This window comes from Mesoplodon mirus (assembly GCF_964341445.2).
Source record: "Mesoplodon mirus genome assembly, chromosome: 2".
NCBI lineage: Eukaryota > Metazoa > Chordata > Mammalia > Artiodactyla > Ziphiidae > Mesoplodon > Mesoplodon mirus.
The window spans coordinates 78,736,295-78,755,696 of NC_138977.1; the positions used below are offsets into that span (position 1 = coordinate 78,736,295).

General features: G+C 37.7%; 1 protein-coding gene across 1 annotated transcript in view; it reads right to left on the reverse strand.

Moving 5' to 3' along the window:
• The window catches only part of ARAP2 (ArfGAP with RhoGAP domain, ankyrin repeat and PH domain 2), a gene marked incomplete at its 3' end in the record, with an annotated part of 206,630 nt that overhangs the window by 182,119 nt on the left and 5,109 nt on the right, over positions 1–19,402 (reverse strand). The window contains exon 2 of the mRNA XM_082637207.1: positions 9,691–10,743. Coding sequence (XP_082493333.1) covers positions 9,691–10,598 — 908 coding nt within the window. The 5' untranslated portion in view covers positions 10,599–10,743. The remainder of the gene's footprint in view (positions 1–9,690; positions 10,744–19,402) is intronic.

Here is a 19,402-nt window from a genome sequence, read left to right on the forward strand (position 1 = left end):
TCATATCTTGGGTCACAAATCAAGCCTTGGTAAATTTAAGAAAATTGAAATCGTATCAAGTATCTGTTCTGACCACAACACTATGAGACTAGATATAAATTGCAGGAAAAAATCTGTAAAAAATACAAACACATGGAGGCTAAACAATACATTACTTAATAACCAAGAGATCACTGAAGAAATCAAAGAGAATATCAAAAAACACATAGAAACAAATGACAATGAAAACACGATGACCCAAAACATAAGGGATGCAGCAAAAGCAGTTCTAAGAGGGAAGTTTAGAGCAATACAATCCTACCTTAAGAAACAAGAAACATCTCAAATAAGCAGCCCAAACTTACACCTAACACAATTAGAGAAAGAAGTACAAGAAAACCCCAAAGTTAGCAGAAGGAAAGTAATCATAAAGATCAGATCAGAAGTAAAAGGAAAAGAAATAAAGAAAAGAATAGCAAAGATCAATAAAACTAAAACATGGTTCTTTGAGAAGGTAAACAAAACTGATAAACCATTAGCCAGTCTTATCAAGAAAAAAAGGAAGAAGACTCAAATCAATAGAATTAGAAATGAAAAAGGAGAAGTAACAACTGACACTGCAGAAATACAAAGGATCATGAGAGATGGCTACAGGCAACTATATGCCAATAAAATGGACAAACTTGAAGAAGTGGACAAATTCTTAGAAACACGCAACCTTCTGAGATTGAACCAGGAAGAAATAGAAAATATGAACAGACCAATCACAAGCACTGAAATTGAAACTGTGATTAAAAATCTTCCAATAAACAAAAGCCCAAGATCAGAGGGCTTCAGAGGTGAATTCTATCAAACATTTACAGAAGAGTTAACACCTATCCTCCTCAAATTCTTCCAAAATATAGCAGAGGGAGGAACACTCCTAAACTCATTCTACGAGGCCACCATCACCCTGATACCAAAACCAAACAAAGATGTCACAAAGAAAGAAAACTAAAGGCCAATATCACTGATGAACATAGATGCAAAAATCCTAAACAAAATATTACACACAGAATCCAAGAGCACATTAAAAGGATCAAACACCATGATCAACTGGTGTTTATCCCAGGAATGCAAGGATTCTTCAATATACTCAAATCAATCAGTGTGATACACCATATTAACAAACTGAAGGAGAAAACTCACATGATCATTTCAATTGCAGCAGAGAAAGCTTTCGACAAAGTCAACACCCATTTATGATAAAAACCCTCCAGAAAGTAGGCATAGAGGGAACTTACCTCAACATAATAATAAAGGCCATATATGACAAACCCACAGCCAACATCGTCCTCAGTGGTGAAACACTGAAATCATTTCCACTAAGATCAGGAAAAAACAAGATTGCCCACTTGTACCACTATTATTCAACACAGTTTTGGAAGTTTTAGCTGCAGCAATCAGAGAAGAAAAAGAAATAAAAGGAATCCAAATCGGAAACGAAGAAGTAAAGTTGTCACTGTTTGCAGATGACATGATACTATACACAGGGAATTCTAAAGATGCTACAAAAAACTACTAGAGCTAATCAATGAATTTGGTAAAGTAGCAGCATACAAAATTAAGGCACAGAAATCTCTTGCATTCCTATATACTAATGATGAAAAATCTGAAAGTGAAATTAAGAGAACACTCCCATTTACCATTGCAACAAAAAGAATAAAATATCTAGGAATGAACCTACCTAAGGAGACAAAAGACCTGTATGCAGAAAATTATAAGACACTGATGAAAGAAATTAAAGATGATACAAATAGATGGAGAGATATACCATGTTCTGGGATTGGAAGAATCAACATTTTGAAAATGACTCTACTACCCAAAGCAATCTACAGATTCAATGCAATCCCTATCAAACTACAACTGGCATTTTTCACAGAACTAGAACAAAAAGTTTCACAATTTGTATGGAAACCCAAAAGACCCCGAATAGTCAAAGCAGTCTTGAAAAAGAGAAATGGAGCTGGGGAATCAAGCTACCTGACCTCAGACTATACTACAAAACTACAGTAATCAAGACAGTACGGTACTGGCACAAAAACAGAAAGATAGATCAATGGAACAGGATAGAAAGCCCAGAAATAAACCCAAGCAAATATGGTCACCTTATCTTTGATAAAGGAGGCAAGAATACACAATGGAGAAAAAACAGCCTCTTCAATAAGTGGTGCTGGGAAAACTGGACAGTTACGTGTAAAAGAATGAAATTAGAACACTTCCTAACACCATACACAAAAATAAACTCAAAATGGATTAAAGACCTAAATGTAAGGCCAGACACTATCAAACTCTTAGAGGAAAACATAGGCTGAACACTCTATGACATAAATCACAGCAAGATTCTTTTTGACCCACCTCCTAGAGAAATGGAAATAAAAATAAAAATAAACAAATGGGACTTAATGAAACTTAAAAGCTTTTGCACAGCAAGGGAAGCCATAAAGAAGATGAAAAGACAGCCTTCAGAATGGGAGAAAATATTTGCAAATGAAGCAACTCACAAGGGATTAATCTCCAAAATTTATAAGCAGCTCATGCAGCTCAATTTCAAAACAACAAACAACCCAATCCAAAAATGGGCAGAAGACCTAAATAGACATTTCTCCAAAGAAGATATACAGATTGCCAAGAAACACATGAAAGCATGCTCAACTTCATTAATCATTAGAGAAATGCAAATCAAAACTACAATGAGATATCATCTCACATCAGTCAGAATGGCCATCATCAAAAAATCTAGAAACAATAAATTCTGGACAGGGTGTGGAGAAAAGGGAAACCTCTTGCACTGTTGGTGGGAATGTAAATTGATACAGCCAATATGGAGAACAGTATGGAGGTTCCTTAAAATACTAAAAACAGAACTGCCATATGACCTAGCAATCCCACTACTGGGCATATACCCTGAGAAAACCATAATTTAAAAGAGTCATATAGCACAATATTCATTGCAGCTCTATTTACAATAGCCAGGACATGGAAGCAACCTAAGCGTCCATTGACAGATGAATGGATAAAGATGTGGCACATATATACAATGGAATATTACTCAGCCATAAAAAGAAATGAAATTGAGTTATCTGTAGTGAGGTGGATGGACCTAGAGTCTGTCATACAGAGTGAGGTAAGTCAGAAAGGGAAAAACAAATACCGAGATCAGCTCAGTGCTTTGCGACCACCTAGAGTGGTGTGATAGGGAGGATGGGAGGGAGGGAGATGCAAGAGGGAAGAGATATGGGGATATATGTATATGTATAGCTGATTCACTTTGTTATAAAGCAGAAACTAACACACCATTGTAAAGCAATTATACTCAAATAAAGATGTTAAAAAAAATAACGACAGTATATTGTTTAGGACATACTTAAGATGTAAAACATTTTTAAAATCATGAGAGTAATCATCATTATTTAAAGTCAGGATAGAAGTTGTCTTTGGCTGGGGAGGGCACACAAGTTTACCAAAGGGTTGCAAAATAATTCACACTTTATTTGTGCATTATCTCCAGATTCTTAACACTGTTATATGGCTATAATCATTTCCTCAAATTTGTATGTAACTGACACAAATACATATTAATAATCTGAACCCCTGAGTAGAGCAGCATTCAAATTTTCTACAACTTTGGTAATGTGCTAATAATATAGAGAGCTAATTCTTATTAAGCATTTACTATATGTCAGACACAGGTCTCAAAATTTTATAAGTACACACACAGTCATATGTGTGTGTGTGTGCGTGTGTAGTCACAAACACCCAAAGAAGTAAGAACTATCATTATCTGCATTTTTTAAGAAGAAAATTGCACACAAAGCAGTTAACTTACTTTTCCACAGTCACATAGCTCATAAGTAACTACCTGGGATTCAAACTCAGGCTGTCTAGCTCCATAAGCCCTTTTCTAAGCCACCATGCTTAATAAAAAACTTAACATTAACTTACTAAAAAAAAAAAAAATGTAGGGCCTCCCTGGTGGTGCAGTGGTTGACAGTCCGCCTGCCGATGCAGGGGACACGGGTTCATGCCCCAGTCCGGGAGGATCCCACATGCTGTGGAGCGGCTGGGCCCGTCAGCCATGGCTGCTGAGCCTGCATGTCCGGAGCCTGTGCTCCGCAACGGGAGAGGCCACAACAGTGAGAGGCCCACATACCGCAAAACAAAAAAAGAAAAAGTAAATTAACAAAAAAAAGATTTTTGAATTATTTTAAGTACATCTATTAGCGGTATTTTTAAAGCATATTTTGTTGGTTTTAATTTTAGTCTGATAAATGTAAAGAAAAAAGTTTGCAATTATTTTTATTGATAGCTCTATTCAATATCCACCTGCAAGCAATTACCAAATCTATCAACCAAGTTCATTTGATCTACTGTAGATGAAAATTAGGTCAATACAGGAAACAAGCTGTTTTGAAAACTGGTGATTAGCAATTTATATTCTCATTTATCTATGAATAAATTATCACAAGCTATTCTATTTTTTTTATTTTTTTATTTTTTATTTTATTTTTTTTGCTGTATGCGGGCCTCTCACTGTTGTGGCCTCTCCCGTTGTGGAGCACATGCTCCAGATGCACAGGCTCAGCGGCCATGGCTCACGGGCCCAGCCGCTCCGCGGCATGTGGGATCTTCCTGGACAGGGGCACGAACCCATGTACCTTGCATCGGCAGGCGGACTCCCAACCACTGCGCCACCAGGGAAGCCCCACAAGCTATTTTATATTCTAATATCTATTATGCCCAAAACATTTTGTTAGGGGTTTATATATCTACATCTCATATTTCATCCTCCTAATAGCCCACTGAGGTAGGACCTAGTGTCCTAATCCTACCAATAAGGAAAGGAGGTTCTCCCAGCCCAAGGCACACAGCTAATAGGAGACAAAACCAACATTCAAGGTCAATTCCGTCTTGAGTGCAAAGCCCACGTTCGTTCCTTTCTCCCTCTTTCTGTCCTATTATTTCTCCATCAGTTATCCTAAAAACTGCGATTGCTTTTAAATTTGAAATATAAAGCATGGTTGATTAGCAAAAATTTAAAACCCATTAAGAAAAGCAGTAGCTATTATCATTTTTTGTTATTATGCTTTGGTGATCTTGGTCAAGTTACCCAACAGCCCTGAGCCTATTTTTCCTCATTTATTGAAGGGGAATAAAAAAAGGGTCTGCTGCCTATGAATATTATGAGGATTAATGAGATGATGTTTTTAAAGAGCATAAGGTGTGTGCCCTACACAATGTAAACACTCAGGTAGAATGAGCCAACTGTTATTTTTTTTTATTAGTGAAAAGAATGGTTGGTCTTTCTGGTACACTGAATATGCACAATTGTTTCTTAAAGTCCTTAAAAGTATGAGAACTCTTCATTTGTAATAGTGAAAAAAAATAGTCAGTGACCTAGTAGGGGAATAAACTGTGTTTTCCATCATTTAATAAAATACTATACAGCAATTATTGCTAAAATACGTGCATGGATGTGAACAAATCTCAAAAATAATATTAAAGGCAACACCAAGTTGCAAAAAAATAACTCTGATTATCAAAGTGAATCTTCAACATGCCTACATATGTTATGTGTTCACATATTTTGTAATCAGTAAAATTGCCAAGAAAAGCAGAGGCATAAATGTTAATTAACATTAAAGATCTCTCTTTATGATCTACACTTACCTATTACTTAAGCAAGGCAGCCATGCTTATCATTACACAGAATGTTTGTTTTAAAAAAATGCAATTCTTACAATTCATAACAGACGAACTACGGGTCATTATAGTATTGAATTCAAAAGAAAAACACCACAATCATTAGGCGGCAGTTGAAACTGCCTTGAGGTTACATAATGTCTAACTAAAACACACAAATCTGGGGCTTCCCTGGTGGCACAGTGGATGGGAGTCCGCCTGCCGATGCGGGGGATGCGGGTTTGTGCCCCGGTCCGGGAGGATCCCGCGTGCCGCGGGGCGACTGGGCCCGTGAGCCATGACTGCTGAGCCTGCGGGTCCGGAGCCTGTGCTCTGCAGCGGGAGAGGCCACAGCAGTGAGAGGCTCGCATACCTCAAAAAAAACCAAAACAAAAACAAAACAAAACAAACAAACCAAAAAACCCCACACAAATCTGAATTTGGAAAACACAAGAGTGCATTAATTACAGCACAGACTACGAATATGAAATGTATATATAATGCACAGATAATTAAGTCTCAATCTACAAAGTTACAAAAAAATGTCCTTAGGATAAGAATAAATAATTACAGAAGGATTACAGCACAAAAGTCTACATCATTATCGTGAAACTTTTTTCATCAACAAGCAGAAGCTTCAGTTCAAAATATATTTTTTCAAAGAAGGGCTTTTCAAATTATGAATAAAGGGTACATACGTTAATGTCTTTTCACTTGTAAAAAGGATCACACAGATACCTTTATCCTCTAACAATAAATCAAACGGTTAACTATTAATTTTGATTCATTATTTAGATATTCAAGTCAAAATCTGCAAATATTGAAATAATCAACCCATTTTATAAAAAGTCATTTTAAAGGAAAAAGTCTGAATTTTAGAATGCTAAGCATTGTTCTGCTATAACATGAAATGTAAAGTTTTCCTTGAACATGGAAAGGATAGGATGAGTTTCTGTATTTTTCTAATTCAATGTAGCAAACAATTGCTTACCATTTTTCTGTACGTTTTTGGTTCACATGTATTTCACCCTTAAAGTCTAAAATAGTTGCATCCATTTTTAATATCTATGTATTAATACATCTAGAGAAAAATATCTAAGATTTTTACTTTTAATAAAAAGTTCACAGGAGGCTGGAGACTTCAGGTTTAGAATTCAAATTTTTGAAAAGTCCTCAAACAGTCACTATAGTACCTTAGTCTTATAACAAGTTATAACAGATACTCCAGTCACAGTGCAGCCTTGCATACCACCCTCCTCCCCTTTACTGCTGTTTCCTTATTTTTCCTTCCCCCCAAGCATTCAAAGGCATGACACCTAAAAGACAGGGCTTTGACTGTGCCAAGGATAAAACAGTTACATGAAAGATAGATGAAAATCATTAAACTGGGGAGGAAGATAAGACAGGTACCTCTTCAGTAGCTAAAGATACCTGTTCCTTCCTGCTTTGAGCACTAAGGAGGATCCTGCTGGAAGGATCACAAGACACACCTATGACTCCCAGGGAAGGGCAGCTGGTGAGACTTTCTTTCTGCTTGGAGACCTCTGTGGGAGACCTCCAGATGAGCTGATAAGGAAGAAGCTGGCTCTTCGAGCCTAGATCTGACCTGGCCCTCCAAAGACAGGACTTAAAAAAAGAGATCCTGAGGTCCAGTGTCCAGCATAGCCCCACCCAGCCCAGCCTTCCCAAAAGGAGCAGACAGGAATTCAGGGAAGAAGCTCAAGGCAAGGACAAAGATAACCCATTTGACTGGCAAGTTAATTGCATCAGATAAATTGGCGGGGGGGCGTGGGGTGGGGTGGGGGTGGTGGTGTGAGGGTACATTTCCGGGAGATAGAAACAAAGCACCTCACACATCAGGAATACACATCCAGCATCATGTTCCTGTCAACACTTATATGAAATCTTTAAGGAGTAAAGAAATTATGTCCAAATCACTGACCACAAAGAAATATATTTATATGGTACAGCAAGAAATGTACTAAATATCATTTAGATGTTATTTGATTAGAGAGGATCTCAGATTATATAAGCCGTGGTTTCATTTTATAAAAGTCATAACACTGTAATTAGTTTGCAATTAATGTTTGCAGTTCAGGCAAGGACCACAAAGAAAAACAGACAGTGAAGTCTGAAAATAATTTAATTTACTTTCTCATTTTATAATTTGATCACCAGAAATGCCTAGTTACCATTTACTGCCATAATCAAAGAAGAAAAGAGAGGTGACAATGGGTTCTCTGGCAGTGCTATGATGAGGCTCCTGCTAAGCTCTTTACTGCTAATTTCAACATTATTTTAATTCTCATTTTCAAAGACTCAGTCACAATGTGAATAACAAGTCTTTCACATGGTGCAAAGCTTACACTTAGAAGTAAATGAACATCAAAAGATTCTCAAAAATTTATGAAAAGTAGCACAACTTATTTAAAACTTGAACCAAATGTTTCTTATCTGAAGTTATCCTTATGGCTCACAAAAGGATTCTGTTCCCGCAAAGACATAGCAGACCCTTCTCATTTACTTTCTTTTAATTGTTTAAAATTAGCAAAATATGCTAAAGCTATGGTGTCATACAAAAATTGGTGATCTTCTACTTTCCTAAGAAATACTCCATTTCTTATATATGCAATCAACACTTTTAAGAATATTTACTAAATGAGTGGTTAAGAAAGTGTGTTATAGAGTCAGATGCACTGGAATGAAATCCCAGTTCACTACCCATGTGATCCTAGAAAAATTAACCAAAGGCTCAGTTACCTCATAAGAGAATGGAGGAGTAATACCTATTTCAGAGGGCCAATGTGAGAATTAGATAACCCATAGAAAATTATAAACCAAACCAGCTTCTAGGTGTTTAATAAATGATACTGCCAATTGATTTCCCAGTAAATACTCAATATTGTCATTGGCACCAGGGGTGCCACGATAAAGACAAATTAATTAGGGCCTCTGCCCTCAAAGAGTTTACACTCTAATGGGAGGTACTTAACATGGTCTTGTAAATCACCATGTTTTCTCTTGCATATACTAAATTTCCATATTTTTCTCTTGTAAATACAACCAAGACCCAGCACCAGGGACAGAGTGGATACACAGGGAGACAAAGGGGGAATGAGAACCTTGAAGAAATGCCAGCCTAGAGCCTGTTTACAGGAATCTGTAATTGCATTTAGTGCCATAGCAGTAAGGGTTGAACTTAAACAACCTCATGACTCCCAACAGAGACAAGTGTTAGCTTTTAGTGAATTAAAAAAAAAAAAAAAATCCCACCACAACCCTGAAGAAACCACATCTTAGGTGTAACTTTGAGAAATGGTTGAAAGCTCTCCTTGCTATAAGTCAGCTCCTCTTAGACTCCACAGTTACCTCAGGGTACCAATGACCCAACAGGCTGGTAGGCCCCCTCTTTAGAGTTCTGGTCTCCAGCTGAAGTGGTCTCATATTGTACCGCTACTACTTTTTACATGTTTTCTACACTACACTCAAGCCCCATTTTTTCTCTCTACCTCCTCCTCATCTAGTGCTGTGACCAGTACCAAGCAAGTGCTCACTAGATGCGTGATGAATGATTAATTCATGCCAATTGTGTCAGGTAGTAGAGATACAGTCATTAGGAACATGGCCCCTGCCAAAAAACACATAACCTAGTGGGGAGATAGAGTCAGCAATTCAAATATAAAGTGCACTCATGGAAGAATATAATACCAGGCATGGAGGAAGGTACAGGAAAGAATGTCCAGGCAGAATTAGGGGAAATGAAGTCCCCCAATTAAATAGGAGAAAGCTGAGGAGTCCCAGGAAGTTATAAGTTGGAAACAGACTCTGGGCAGTGGTGTACAAGAGAGATGGCATGACAAAAAATTTCAGAAGAAAGAAAAGTTTGGTTGAATGGGTTAAATTTAGAAATGAACACTGAAAATAAAATTGTTAAAAAATAACTAAATTCCCCCAAATTGAATACACACAACTTATCATAAAAATTCTTACCTCCCTGAAATTCCTTTTGCTGACCCTGGAATCTCTGGTACAGGCCGATGTCTTAGCAGAAACGATCGAGATGGTCTTGAAACCAACTTGCTACGACTTCTCATAGGTGTTAGGACTGGCGAAGACGGAACATACAAATCATTTACAACCATTTCTCCTTGAAATTGAAAGAATGGGGATGGTGGTGAGCTTTCTAATAAACCATTAGTTCCATTTCCAGAATTTGCTTCTGATACTGAACAGTCAGGGGAAGAAAGGAATTCAGGGTCTGCACTAGGAAGCTTGCTCACATTTTCTGAGATCAAATCAACTTTTTTTGTTTGTTCTTCTTCGGTTGTACAGTCGATAGTCTTTTGTGCAGTCAAAGATTCTACATCAGTAATTTCACTACCAAATAAAGAATCTTGAAAAGAATCTGAATTCAGGTGTGGTTCTTCTTCCGGAATGGGAAAGTTGTATGTAGGAAGAGTCAGCTTATTATCTGATTTAACAGACTGGCTATTTTCCACACTAACTTCATTTTGATCAAGACTTTCTGTAACAGTCTCCAACTGCGTTGGGCTGGGTGTCTGAACACTGTGTGAATCTGAAAGTTCTAGGCAGGTATTCTGAGCAGAAGATGGAGCACGGTGATCCTCTGAAGTCTCATGATTCTTCTTTGTTTTATGAACATTTGCATATATTGAGATATCTTGCATTTTTGACAGGATTATCTGTAACTGTTTAAGTATCCTCCTCCGGTGTCCTGTAGGTGATATTCCAACTTTGAGGAGCACACTGTCATTTATTTCTGCACAGTCCCTTACATTATTAAAACCAAATTCGCGGAAGCGTAAGAGGTACTGCTCCAAATTAATGCTCATTAGGAAATCTTTGATGTCAACATTCACTTCACTGACTGAGGACATAATGGTGGCTTCATTACTAGGCAATGCGATAGAAGCAGTACAATGCAATACACACACAAGAGGGTGCACTTCTGTATTGAATTTTCCTCTATCACTTATCTCAAAATGTTATTTTCTGCACAGTGAATGCTTTAGGTACTTAAGCCTAGAAAAAAAAGAAAATCAATTTATTAGGACATTTTGGGTATTAAAACTAGTTTCACATTATAAACGTTCTCTGAAGAAAAACAATAGAAATGAGGATCATTACTTGTGCTCGCTGAGAGTTTGGAATCTTTGTGCATTACTTTGTATGCCCTAGAAAGTCAATTCCTAGGTAGAGTGTGAAGGGACAGGACAGAAATGCTATGGTAGTATCAAATGATGATTTTCAAAAAGGTAAAAAAAATGATTCTCAAATATAAAATGAACATGTATCCAAAACAATTCATTCACTAATTAATGAGGGAACCAGTAAGGTAGTAGGGCTAGTTCCAAGAGCATTTGTGGAACAGATTTACATAGTCCATCAGAAAAAGCTTTTTTTTTTTTTTCTCAGTGCTAGAATAAAATGGGTAGGTTAGATAAAAAAACTGGTTAGTGCCCTACAGGGCAATAAAACCATAACCTTTGGAGATATCTTTCTACTAGACAAAAATCTATAAGCTAACAGGTAACTTCTCAGTCCAGGGCTCTAACCAAATAGTAAATGGAAAGTGAAGCACAAGAATTAGAATTAAATATCCCTGAGGTGAGCCTGTTAAATAATACCCCCCAACAAGGCATTGAGGGAACATGCTGTACATTCTTTTGATTTCCAAATTTTAGATAATTTTTCTTAATAGTACCTAACTAGATATGAAGAACTCCCCCTTTAGTACACCTTCTTCAAAGACTCTCTCCAAAAGCACAGTTAGAACATACTTCTCAGGTTAATAATTTTCACTTCAAAATTGCAGCAGCATTGTATGTAAATATTGTTATATAAGATAAGACTAGCTGAGCAACTGTACAGTAGATAACAGGAAGTTAATATGAAAGGAAAAAGTTTGAAGGTCACATTTTCCTTTATACACAGCATATACACATAGGTTCATTTTTCTCATAAACAGCATTAATTTTTTAAAAAGTTGATTTATCAGGTGCTGGTTACATGGCTCCATTCAGTTTGTAAAAATGTATGGTATGCAAAAATGTCTGTATATTATGCATCAGGAAAAAGAAAAAAAATACAGAATATGCACAACAACCATACACTGAAGTAATAAAATGAGACACAGCCAAACAAGGTATATTTATCTGAGCAAGCACAGATGCAGTATTTCTGGAAATCACATCTCAAAGTAGCTCTTCAAAAGACATAACTCAGAGTCTCTATGTGTTACATGTTCATAAGCTTTTTTTTTTTTAATATTCCCGGGTGTATTTTTTTTTTACATCTTTATTGGAGTATAATTGCTTTACAATGGTGTGTTAGTTTCTGCTTTATAACAAAGTGAATCAGTTATACATATACATAGGTTCCCATATCTCTTCCCTCTTGCTTTAACTATTCAAAAACATCAGCCAACATTGACAAGTGAGTATACGAAAAAAGGGAAAACACATATCGTATTCAGGCAGCACTGCAGAAACAGAGAAATAAAAGTACAAACAAGAGATGAAAGGCAGGAAATGCCTTTGTCAAACAGGTATCCCTCTGTCACACTCAAAATGACAAAATGTCATGGAAAAAAAAGTAGAAAGTTAAACCTCAACACCACGTACAAGCCTAATTCTCAGATATATTATTCTTGTTCACAAAATTATTTTGTTTAAAAAAAACGTATTAGCTAATTTTGTTTGCCCATCACAAAATGGAAATAGTTATAGCCAAATTGGCTGAAACTTTGATCTCGGACTCCCCAGCCTCCAGAACTGTGAAAAAACACCCGTGAACTGATACACTCCTCCCACCCTCCTCAACACAGTTCAGACCCTCATTACATCTCCTGCCTGAATCACTGCAACCATCCCAACAAACCCCTCAGCCCGGTCTCCATGTACCACTGAACTACTGAAAATCCACATTTGGCCTGTCACTCCACATCTGAACAAGACAGTCTAAGCTCCTTGGGGTGCCATACGACAGTCTGGTCTCAGTCTAACAATAAAAACAGCAGCAGCTACTATTGATGTAAACGGTAATGATGCTCCAGATACCGTACCTCATATACATTTCCTGCAAGGTGGGTGTTCCCATGTACTAACTTCAGGCTCAGGTTTAACCTGTGCCACATCACTGACTTTAGCACATTATTGTTAATTATTATTTCCCCCAGGAAAATAGATGTTAGATGGTCCCATACCTTTTGCATATGCTTCAACTGCTTGCAAATCTACACATTTTGCAAAATCCTCGGCACTATTTAAAATTCTGAGTAGGCAGGTATTACTTCCTCTCTGAAGGCTTCCCATCAACCCCTTGAAATAGAATGAATCACTCCCTTCTCCATATACATCTCTAACTAGGTTGCTAGAAATTTGCAAAGTGCTTGGGACATGTTTAAGAGATGGGAGACCGGCCGGGAAGGATGGTAGCAGTGGTTTGGAAGCCCATTTTGTGAATTTTTTTTGGGTGTGTGTGCATGTGGGAGCCTTTGTCTTTTCATACACAAGTCCTTTTTGCCTCTTACACATAAGCTTCCTGAGTGGCTGACTCAGGGATGGATATACCAAATGTTCTAAGCAAAACCACCTCTGTTATCAGTGGACATGCTGAATAGGGCTAATGAACTGGATTCCTTTTCGTGACCCAGAGAAGCTCCCTGCCACAGGCCTTACAATCCTCTCTGCACTTTTGTGTCGGCTGCATCCTCCAATCATCTGACTTTTTAACAGTCTGACCACCCAAGGGTGTTCACAGATCCACTTCAGAGGCTTCAAGCTCCCGGGCACGTCACCAGATGCAAATAGATGGGCACGCCTAACCATAAAAGTCTACCAGGTGCAAACTCCTTAACATGAAATCAAAGCCCTCCATGTTTTGACCTCCACTTGGGCACTGGGCACACATACCATGCTCTTAAGTTTGTGGCTCTCCAGGTACCGGTCAGTGAATCTGCTGTACAGCAACAACTGATGATAACATGCCCAAGAATCTATATTTGTAACACATTCCAAAGATGACTGGGATGCACAACAAAATTTGGTTCGGTTTTCAATTCCTCATACCTGAGCCTAAGCCCATCACTCCCCCCCTTAGGATGGATGCCCTTCCAAACACAGCCCAGGAGTCTGGAGTCATACTCAAGTCCCACCCTCCTCCACTTTCATAGGCACCTGTGTATGTGTCTGTTTCCTTACCCATAAAATGGAAATGCTCAAAGGTACATGAGTGCTGGTGAAGATTAAATGAGATAATCCACCTTAAGTGTTAAAATGGTGCTTAGTCCCCGGTGAGTGTTTAGTACATATTCACTTCTCTCATTATAATTATTTTCATCACTAAGCCATTATCTTCCCACAGTTGAAATCTTTCCCATTCTTTGAAGTCTAACTCAAATGCTATTTCCTTCACAAGGTCTCTAGTGAACAAGAAATACTCTCTTCTCTGTGTTCCTACCACATTTACTTCTCAGCATTTAATCACATTCTATTCATTCCATAGTAACCTATAGAAGTGGGGTAGTGCAGTGCAAAAGCCAGGATTTTGGAGCTGGACAATCTTGGTCAAATCCCAGTATTTAACCTCTCTGTGCCTCAGTTTCCTCATCAGGAAAGTAGGAGTGATAATAGTTCCTATTTCATAAAGCTTTTGTAAAGCATCGAGAACACCAATGGCACACAACAAATGTTAAACAAGTATTTGTCATTATAATTATTTTTTTATCCCATAATAAACTAATAAATCTGCCAAGATGATGACCAGCCCATATAGGCTGCCCAATAAATGCCAGTCAAATTATTTGTTTACACATAGTATATAATGTATATGCAGTACATGTTTAGAGAACGTATAAACAGCATTACAGATGTGAATGTACATTTGCCTGTGCTATCCTGACCCATTTCCAAGAGAAAGTATAAGTAAAAGGGAAGTAACATTTAGGAGCACCTGCTATATGCCTGGCTTTCAGTATCTCTTAATAACCATTATCTTCTTGAGCTCTACCTTAAAGGTACAACTGCTTCTCACCACCTCTCCTACTCACATCCTAGCCCAAGCCACTATCTTCTCTATCTTAGACCACTGCAACAGCCTCCTGACTGATATCCCAGATTCTGTCCTGGCCCCCTGCCCCCACAAGCAGCATGTTCTCAGTACAGCAGCCAGAATGATTCACTTTATAACGAAAGTCACTCCCTGCAACTTCCCAACTTCATCTCCCTGGCTTCCCCTGACTGCCCCCTGACCCCCATCACTCAATCACCACTAAGCTGGGTTCAGTCTTATTCCCACCTCATGACCCTACCTTTCACCCTTCCACCTCTTTCAAATCTATTTTTCCAACATATACCCATGGTTCATGGCTCACTCCATCACTTGAGTAGGTCTCTGCTGAAATGTGTCCTCTTCAGAGAGGCCCTCCCTAATGCCCCTATGCATACAAGCATGCCTTGTGCCTCAGTATTCCTTACCCTTGCTTTCTCTGTCTTCATGGCATTTGCCACTACCTGACATCTGTGGACTTTTACAAGAGGGTAGGGATCTTGTCTATTGTTCACTGCTCTAGGCCTTAAGTTTGAACACTGTCAGGCACATAAAAGGTGCTCAATAAATGTTTGCTGAATGACCCCTTCCCAGCTTTGAGATGATTTAAGATAACAAGTGGAAAGTACACAAAGTTTTAAAGTTTTGTCTATTTAGGTCACCAGGCTTCTAAGGAGCAGAAACAGGACTCAAATACAGATTTCTCCAATCCATCTAACCACTACAAGAGATCTTCAAATCAAAAATCGGGAAGAGGAGAAGGTTGGCAGTAGGACAACTGGAAGCATTCCAAACCACCTTTGGGACTTTTAAAAATTCATCAAAAAGAAAAAATTACCTAAGAATAAACTTAACCAAGAAGGCGAAAGACCTATACTCTGAGAACTATAAAACACTGATGAAGGAAAATGAAGATGATACAAAAAAATCCTGTGCACATGGATTGGAAGAATATTGTGAAAATGGCCATACTACCCAAAACAATATACAGATTTAATGCAACCCCTATCAAAATACCCATGTCATCTTTCACAGAACTAGAACAAATAATCCTAAAGTTCACATGGAACCACAAAAGCAAACTCAAATTCCCAAAGCAATCTTCAGAAAAATGAACAAAGCTGGAGGTATCACACTTTTTGACTTCAGACTATACTACAAAGTTACAGTAATCAAAACAGCATGAGACTGACAGAAAAAAATGGATACAGGCCAATGGAATAGAATAGAGAGCCCAGAAATAAACCCACACACTTATGGCCAATTAATCTATGACAAAGGAGGCAAACATTTACAATGGAAGAAAGACAGTCTCTTCTTCAATAAGTGGTGCTGGGAAAACTGGATAGTCTCATGTAAATCAATGAAATTACAACATTTTTTCACCCCATATACAAAAATAAACTCAAAATAGATTAAAGACCTCAATGTAAGACCAGAAACCATATAACTCTTGAAAAGAACACAGGCAGAATACTCTTTGACATAAATCATAGCAATATTTTTTTTGGATCTGTTTCAAGGCAAATGAAACAAAAGCAAAAACAAACAAATGGAACTACATCCAACTTAAGCTTTTGCACAGCAAAGGAAACCATCCACAAAACAAAAACACAACCTACTGAATGGGAGAAAATATTTGCAAATGATATGACCAATAAGGTCACAGCTCACATATTCAATATCAAACTTAATATTAAAAAAACAGACAACTCAGTTAAAAAGTGGGAAGAAGACCTGAATAGACATTTTACCAAAGAAGACATACAGATGGCCAACAGGAACATGAAAAGATGCTCAACATTGCTAATCATCAGAGAATGCAAATCAAAACCACAATGAGATATCACCTCACACCTATCAGAATGACTATGATCAAAAAGAACCCAAATAACAAATGTTGGCGAGGATGTGGAGAAAAGGGAACTCTCATACACTGTTGGTGGAAATGTAATTGGTGCAGTCACTGTGGAAAATAGAATGGAGGTTTCTCAAAAAACTAAAAATAGAACTAGCATATGATCCAGCAATTCCACTCCTGGGTATATATCAGAAAAAAACTAAAACACTAATTTGAAAAGATACATGCACCCCAATGTTCACAGCAGCATTATTTACAATAGCCAAGATAAGGAAGCAACCTAAGTGTCCATTAACAGATGATGAACAAAGAAGATGTGATACATATACACACAGAATACAATGGAATGTTGTTCGGCCATAAAAAAGAATGAAATTCTGTTATTTGCCACAATGTGGATGGACCTAGAGATATTATGCTTAGTGAAATAAGACAGAGAAAGACAAATACTCTATGTTATCACTTATATTTGGAATCTAAAAAATGAATGTAACAAAACAGAAACAGATTCACAGATATAGAGAACAAACTAGTGGTGAGGAGAGGGAAGCGAGGAGGGGCAAGATAGGGGTTGGAGATTAAGAAATACAAACAAATATATATGTATAAAATAAGCAACAAGGATATATTGAACAGCATAGCCAGTAGATTGTAATAACTTTAAATGGAGTATAATCTATAAAATATTGAATCACTATGTTGTACAACTGAAACTAATATTGTAAATCCATTATAGTTCAATAAAAAAAATTTATGGGTTGGGATAGCCCTCCCCCTCCAAATGCGTCAAGTATGAAAAACCGCCACAGTAAACCACTCCCCACCACCCATCCCCCCACCCATTACCAGTATAATTTCATCATATTCCCTAGTTGAACTAGGAAAGGAAATAACTGAAAACCTTGGGTCAATCCAGTAAACCATAAAGTCATTAAGTATTCAGTGCTGACAACTTTTGGAATCACCTTTGCCTGATTTTAATATTTTATGGGAGGTAAAAAGTAGCATAGTACAACTGAATTCACTCATAAGTTTAATCCATTTTTTTAAAATGGCACACCATTTTAAAATCATAAACATAACCTTATAGTATTTAGAAGCCTGCAAATATGTCAAAATAATGGCTTAACAATCATAGGATCCCAGGACTGAAAGGAACCTTAGAAGATGTGTACCAAATATAAGAAATTAGGCTGCCACATGAGTAGCAAAACTTTTCAGTGTCATCAATACAAGTCTTACACATTCTAAAAACAAGGGAAGTTTATTGTATTCCAGAACGGTGGTCCCCAATTGAGTGGAACTATCTCCTAGGGAGAAATCAAGAAATGTGTAAGACATTTCTTTTGCTGGGCATAATGACTGAGTGGCACCAGTAGATAAGAAAGATGACTTAGGACATCCTACAATGATACCCAAGGTAGAAACCTCAGGTACAATTTTTACTTGTCCAAATCTTTACAGCTAATCAGCTATCCCTAAAGAATACCTGGCACTATAGATGATTAAAAGAAGTGTCTCTGACTTCAAGTTACTAACGTGGAGAAATAGCTAATCTCTTAAAAACTTAGGGCGCTCCATATAAATAATACACTGAGCTAGTTAGTTCAGGCTACAGGTCTTACAGAATTCCACCTTTGTTTCTGTACAGAATATAGTCACGAGAAACAGGTATCGCTGTATGTGCATGTCAAGCAAACTCACTGTTTAACACCAAGATGTTAACTCCACATATTCATAAAGACAAATCATTCCACCTTGTTCCCTACAACCATGTAGAAGAGGAAGTGGTTTTGAGAAAGCATGCTTCTTGTTGTATTACTCCATCCTACAGTACAGAGCAGATTACAAAAGGTCAGAGGTCAAGAATCCTATTGTTCTAGTCTGAGTAGTTTCACCTCAGAAGCTGTAAATTTGGTCATTTAGTATGCCTCTCCCCTACCATCGGTCACCTACCTTAGCCTGTGGCAACACTACCCCCATTTAACCCCTTACAGGAAACCCAGTTCCCTCAACCTGGCCATCTCTCTGAATTGTGGTCACCCACAGGCTCTGACCTTCACTGCCCCATGTTCTCTACCTTAAGCATTCTCTTTCCCATTCATCAAAACACATCCATCGCTTTCATTCTCCCTCAGACTTACATTGTTAATAGTAATAGCCAATATCTGTGGAGTGTTTACAAACCATCTGTATAGGATCTCATTCAATCCTAACAGCTGCCTTGAAAGACCCATGCCCAAAGCCACACAGAAGATAAACAGCGGATAGATTCCAGAATTCTAAGAGTCGGACTCCACAATCTGTGCTGTTAACTGTGATGTCTCCTAAAAGCTATGCAATTGATTTAACAGTAGAGGGGTATCGAGGAGGTCATATTTTCCCTCTCATTTGACTGTCTGGTTATGCATAAGGACTTAGAGTCACTAGGGAAATGCTGCTGAAATATATCATGCCTTGCAAACTCAAGTTGTATATACCTTTGCAGCTGTGAGTATATGTGTCCATGTAAGTGGGTAAATATGGAAGCCTACAAGTCACTTACAGTTAATTCTTTGCAATATTCAGGCCATAGTACACAAAGCACAGTGCTCTAGGGTCAGGCTGCCTGCAATTCCAACCCTGTCTTTCCCAGTTGTTTACTGTGTCCCTTGAGTTATTTAACTTCCCTAAAGCTCAGTTTCCTTGTCTGTAAAATGAAGACGACATGTCTGATAGGATTTCTGTTAGAATTAAACAAGTAAAATATATAACATATATAGAACAGTACCT